Consider the following 6,303-nt stretch of genomic DNA (forward strand, 5'->3'; position numbering starts at 1 on the left):
ATACAAACAAATAAAAACTAATTACCAATGCAAGTAATGTTTAATTATTTAATGAATTCAAGTTTAATTACTTAAATTAAACTTAAGTTGATCCAAAAGATCCATGCCCTCTTTTTTTCTACAATGATCTTGATCTTGACCAGATCAGATCAGATCAAGACACGTTGCATTTGAGAAACAGCCAAAGCTGAAGTTCAGTTTTAGGCCTGCCTCATGCTGGAACTTTGAGTCTGCTCTGGATTTCCCCCTCGATGGGGTAAAATACTGTATCTGTGTAACAATTTCTTTGACCTTGAATATAGGATTGTTAAATTAAATTACTGTATTCCCATATCCTGTGTGCTATTGAATGATTGAATGATTTTTCATCAAAATACAAAAATAAATTCTGGAGACAAAAGAAAACATTAAACCTCTGACTCCACTAAAACTGTCATAGGTTAAAGTAACAAAAGCCCCGCCCACATGAGTTTTAAGAGTCGCACCTGAGAGGAGCCAGAAGCAGAACGACCAGAGCTGCCAACATGTCTGCCTCAAGGTACTGTGGCTCCTTTTGTTTTCATTCTATCAGCAGTGACAGTAGTAGATTAAACTCTGATCAAATACAAATATAGAACAGAGGGACTGGAGGTAACTGTCACTTCTTCTTTGGGCACTTATACTTTTCTCTACCCCTCTACTTTACTTCTCAAACTTTCTCAAATAGATAACTATTTTAAATTTGTGAAGCAGAAGTCTTGAGTTGTTTTTTCTTCTCTTAAGTATCATAAGAGCAGAGACCAGAGGATCTCTAACTGTGGTTAGAGAAACAACAGATGCAACTAGTCAGAATAATCTGCACTTCTTCATATGGCTCAAGTTTTATCTTGTTTTAGCAACTTTTATACAAACATTTATTGACAATTTGGAATATTAATAGAAATGGTGTTGCAACAACACCACCTCAAATCTAGTTTGGAGAAATAGAATCTAAGTTATCTAAGCAGAACCTTACAACACAGATTTTGGTCTGTAATGGTAATGGCAACACAGTATTTTTGAACATCCCTGTTAGTGGTATGTAAAAAATCAAATGCAGGGCAATACTGCATTACAAGCTAATTATGATTATAATATAGAATATAATGTCATTAAAAGTTAATCAGTAAGTAATTTTTACATAACATGTTGATTTTAAATACTGTTTGATAAATACTAATCTGTGACAAGATAAAGAAATAACTAAAGCCTGTATGTTTTTCAGGAACAGACTGAAGAGGTTTTTGAGACAGTACATCTCTGTTACCTTCACTGACATTAACACAGTGACAGACTTCGTCAACAAAAGCTCTCAATGGATAGAGGAAAGAGAGGAAGAGTCAAAGAAAATGAGAAGAGCAGAAAAGGACCCAGAGAGCGGCTACAGAGATGAGGCTGGTCTGAAGGAGGGACTGGAGTCGACTCTGAGGGGTCTGAAGGAGATGCAGATCTTTCTGGAGGCAGTGGAGAAGTTAGCAGTGACTTCAGCTCATGTGTTTGACCAGAACCTGGTTCAGCTGCTGTCTGAAGAAACTGATCTGGAGTCAGTGAAGAAGATCATATCTTTCTGTCAGGGCATCAGTGCTTTGCTCCTCTCGTTCAAACGAGACAATGCAGCTTTCTTCAGCCCCAAACTGGAGAATCTGGAAGTGATGAAAGTTCAGCTAAAACAGTACATCACAAACATCAAACACATCTGTGGTTTCCTTGGACAAGAATCCCTGACAGATTTGTGTTTGGACATTTATTCAGTTGATGTGGATCTATCAGGAGTATCTGAAGGTGACATTGAGCAGATGTTTCTTCACTTGAAGCTGCTCCAAGAAATCAGGTACAACACACACAACATGTTCACATGCCCAGTGCTCAGAAGCTTCACTAAAACACAGACAACAGTTTTGATTTACATTGATCAGTGGAGGCCTCAGGTTTCCCAGTGTGAGTCCAGTCTGAGACCCTGAACCTCAAGTCAGCAGCCACTGTCAAGTCCCAGAAGTAATTTGGAAAACAAACTCCAGTACTACATCCAGACACTGATCTATAATTTGGAATCAAATCAAAGTTTTGTCAAAGTGTCACATAATTGCAAATATCGTCTTTCAAACCTTTGTACAGTTTAAATTTTACAGTTTACATGTTTTGTTCCAGGGACGACAAACACTTCAGGACGGTGTTCTTGTTCCAGGACAAACACAGAACCTTCATGGACGAGTTCAGACAGAAGAAGCAGGTGATGCTGCAGTTTCTGGAGGATGTAGAGATCTGTGCAGTGAAGTTAGATAAAATGACAAAAGGGGCACGGATCTCCAATGTGACCGGCAGTTCAGTGGGGTTGGTAGGAGGGGCACTGTCCATCGTCGGTTTGGCTCTGATCCCTGTAACATTTGGGGCGTCTATGGCTCTGATTGGGACTGGAGCTGGACTTGGAGTTCTTTCAGGAGCAAACGCTGTAACCACCCTGGCTGTAGAAAAGGGAGTCAACCATACACAAAAGAAAGAGGCTGAAAAGAGATTTGAAAACTTTATGGAAGATATGAACTTTCTGCAGAATTGTCTGGATGATGTTATCAACCAACATATTGAAAATGTCCCAGAAAACCCCATAACTCTGAATGCCAGGATGGCCAGTGACTGTGCTTCTGGTCTTAAAGTAGGTAATATAATTGGAAAAGGTGCAGAAGTGGGCGTAGCAGCTGCCAAAGGTGCAGTGGCCATTGGCAAAGCTGCAAGAGGCGGGTTCATTGCACTAAATGCCCTTTTCATTGGTGTGGATGTGTTTCTTATTGTCAATAACAGCATAGATCTGTACAAAGGTGCTCCAAATGAGGCCTCAAAGTTCCTGAGGGCCAGAGCAGCTCTGTGGAAGTCAGAGATCGACTCTATGCAGCAGATCTGTGATTCTCTGGAGGAAGGGCAACAACAATATGAAGATAAAAAACAACAACTCCAGAGGCTCTTCTATGAGGGCTGAGGGAGAGTCTGAACATGACAAAGCACTTATTTTAAGTTATTTGTTTGTGAAAACGCTGAGTCCCCTTCCTTTGCTCTCCCCGCAAAGTCACTCCCCCTTCAGTGCACTATCACAGCACAATCAGCATGAATCCCACGAATGAAACTCTTTCACTCTTTCTCCTGAAGTTATGCTCTCCTTCTCTTAATCTGAATAGTATTTGAATGTTTCCTGGCAATATATTTTTACTTGATTTGTACAATAATTGTGCCATGCAAAAAGTAACAAATCATAGAACTTTAATTGTTTAGACTTCAGAAATACTGTGTATGTGTGTGTGTGTGTGTGTGTGTGTTGTGTGTGTGTGTGTGTGTGTGTGTGTGTGTGTGTGTGTGTGTGTGTGTGTGTGTGTGTGTGTGTGTGTGTGTGTGTGTGTGTGTGTGTGTGTGTGTGTGTGTGTGTGTGTGTGTGTGTGTGTGTGTGTGTGTGTGTGTGTGTGTGTGTGTGTGTGTGTGTGTGTGTGTGTGTGTGTGTGTGTGTGTGTGTGTGTGTGTGTGTGTGTGTGTGTCTGTGTGTGCTTTATCCATGTTTCTAAGAGCAAAATAACTGCATGTTTGTTAGTGCATGTGAGCACATACATGTGCATGTGTGTAAGCGTGTGCACGTGCATCTAAATTTCACTATAGAAAAATGAAAATAAAATAGCCTTTTGAAGCCCCTTTAGACGAGGCCCACAGACGCTGTAGGTTTTGTAATCCTGTTTAAATCTTTCATTCAGACAAGTTGAAGTTCTACAGTTGTTGTTTCTGACATAGAAAATGGAAAGCCTTTTTTGAAAATACAAGTGGACACAGACAGTTTACTTCATTTAATTTTTATTGAAACATAATCTTTGAATAATTAAAAAAGTTTTGTACATGATTTTAACCATGAATTGTCATAATAGTGTAATACTCCCTCATTAAAGCCACAGTCAAGAACTGTCACAAACTTCAATGTTTCTCTGTCAGCATAAATAAAGAAAAAGGAAAGTTTTTTTTACTGTCAAAATCATGTTGTGTGTTGATATTTTCAGTGCAGAATATAAAACCACAATCACAAGATACAGGAAACTGTTGAAAAACTGTTTTCACTGCAAGAAGTGTGCACGGAAAGGGAAGTGTCACTGCCACCTCCACAACCTGGCCCCAGATAGAACACAGGTTTATGAGGTTTTATATTTATTATTTCATGTTTGCAAATGTTAAATCATCTCAGAATTTCATTTTGTGTTTTTTAAAAGTACAATGGAATTTTGTTAATTTTATTTTCAGGAATCGATTCAGCCAGTTTCTGTTGTTAAAAAGTCTTTGAGCTTCTTTTTGTGGACAGTATTATTAACGTTTTATTGAACATTTTGCTTGCAATAAATATGATGCTTTGGATTTTTACTGCACCTGCAATATTAATTAATTCATGGATACGTTTTTGGTTTATGTGTTTGTGAAACATGACAGTATATATAAATATGTGTGTGATGTAAAAGAGTCAAGAGTACAGGGCAGTGTGAAGCAGAGTCTGCAGCTGTGCCCATCCAGACCCAATGTAAGTGTAATGTTTGTGTGTTTATGTAAATATGCTGTTTCCACTGATTAAACTCACCTTTTGTTTTGCTCTACTTAAATCAAAATCATAAAATAATCATAAATCATGAATTCTATTGTGTTACTGCTGTATTTGTGTTTCATTTTTCAACTGAGCTTGAACAAAGATGATCTGGGCTTTATAAAAAGATCACCATGACTGTGGCCCCTTTCATGGTTTTATTTTAACACTTGTTCAAATGAACTCAGTATTTATCAAACTCAGCATTTATCAAATCACATTTAACTCAGTCAGTATTTATCAAACTCAGTATTTATCAAACTCAGCATTTATCAAACTCAGTATTTATCAAACTTATTTATCAAACTCAGTATTTATCAAACTCAGCATTTATCAAACTCAGTATTTATCAAACTCAGCAGGGGCATTGGTGATTTCGGGGCATTTCTTTGGGGTATTGACATTTACAAACACATCACATATTTAGATCACCATGTTCCTTTTATCATTTTGAAAATTCTACATATACTGCCCATGCTAAGTCACTCCCCCTTCAGAGCATCACAACACAATCAGTGTGCATCCCACTAATGAAACTACTGCACATTGCATCAGGTTTGTGAACTTGTAGTGTGTTGTTTTTTTGTTAGGCTTTGCACAGACTCATACTACAACTACTGTCAAAGTCTGATCCAGTCAGATCTCAGAAGCTCAGCAGGACTGGGCCTGGACTGGACTTGGATGGGAGACACTGGGAAAATCAGATTCCACAGTGGTCGTTGTGTCCTTCGGCAAGGCACTTCAACCACATTGCCTAGTATGAAAGTGGTGTGTGCTTGAGTGATGGTGGTGATCGGAGGGGCCGATGGTGCAGAATGGCAGCCTCACTGCCCCAGGGCAGCTGTGGCTACAATAGTAGTTTAGCACCACTGAGTGTGGACTGAATGAATAATGATCTATAAATCTTTCTTTGAGTGTCCAAAAATGTGCTTTTTTAAAACTGATGCATTATCATTATTATTACTAAGGAGGGCAGATGATTGGCTGTGACCTGTCTCAGAATAAACTGTGACTAAACAGAAATAAAACCCCACAGGAGAATTTAGTGTTTAAATAAAAACATTTATTCTGATATATCTGGTCTCTGAGCTGATCTGAGGTCAGCCGTCACTTCACAAACTCCTCTCTCTCTCTCTCTCTCTCTCTCACACACACACACACAGGGGCAGAGCAGGGCTGCACAATGTCACTAAAGTCAAGTTAAAAGGTAAACAAAAGTCTGAACCACGACTGGAACAAAAGGCTTGAAGTGCACGTGACAGGTTTTCATGTTTCACTGATTCTGACTTGGTTTGTCGAGACGGCACCTGTGGTCAATATTTCTCAGAATGTTGCATGTGATAGAAATTTAGATTGTGGAAGATTTCTCTCAAACTGTCTTGTGTAAATTAATGTGATTTCTACCTGAAACCCAGACCAGTCATTAACATGTGTAAAGGTTCATCAGGCACAACTGTCTCCGCCTTCAGGAAGACTTTTGTTATCATCAACTGTATGTTCATTTAGCACCAGCCTCTGAAACCACAGTCACTCTGCATTGATATGTATGCCACTTGGATTTCTGTGTAAATACTAGAGCTCAAATGCTCTGGAGAGAGACATGGAGGAGACATGGGGAGAGACATGGGGGGAGAGACAAGGTGAGAGGCTGTTGGGCTTTGGCTGGAACAGGCCTAGGCCCTGTCCATATC

At 39.2% G+C, this 6,303-nt stretch overlaps 1 protein-coding gene across 1 annotated transcript; it reads left to right on the forward strand.

The window, feature by feature from the left end:
* Positions 1–518: 518 nt before the first annotated feature.
* Positions 519–3,295, forward strand: LOC129409272 (uncharacterized). The gene is made up of 3 exons (XM_055154923.1): positions 519–538; positions 1,244–1,849; positions 2,167–3,295. Exons 1-3 carry the CDS (start codon positions 525–527, stop codon positions 2,987–2,989), a joined length of 1,443 nt encoding a protein of 480 aa, XP_055010898.1. The 5' UTR covers positions 519–524; the 3' UTR covers positions 2,990–3,295.
* The last annotated feature ends 3,008 nt before the right edge of the window (positions 3,296–6,303 follow it).

This window comes from Boleophthalmus pectinirostris, unplaced genomic scaffold (genome assembly GCF_026225935.1).
Source record: "Boleophthalmus pectinirostris isolate CB_2022bp ecotype Guang Dong unplaced genomic scaffold, ASM2622593v1 HiC_scaffold_19, whole genome shotgun sequence".
In the NCBI taxonomy this organism is placed as follows: domain Eukaryota; kingdom Metazoa; phylum Chordata; class Actinopteri; order Gobiiformes; family Gobiidae; genus Boleophthalmus; species Boleophthalmus pectinirostris.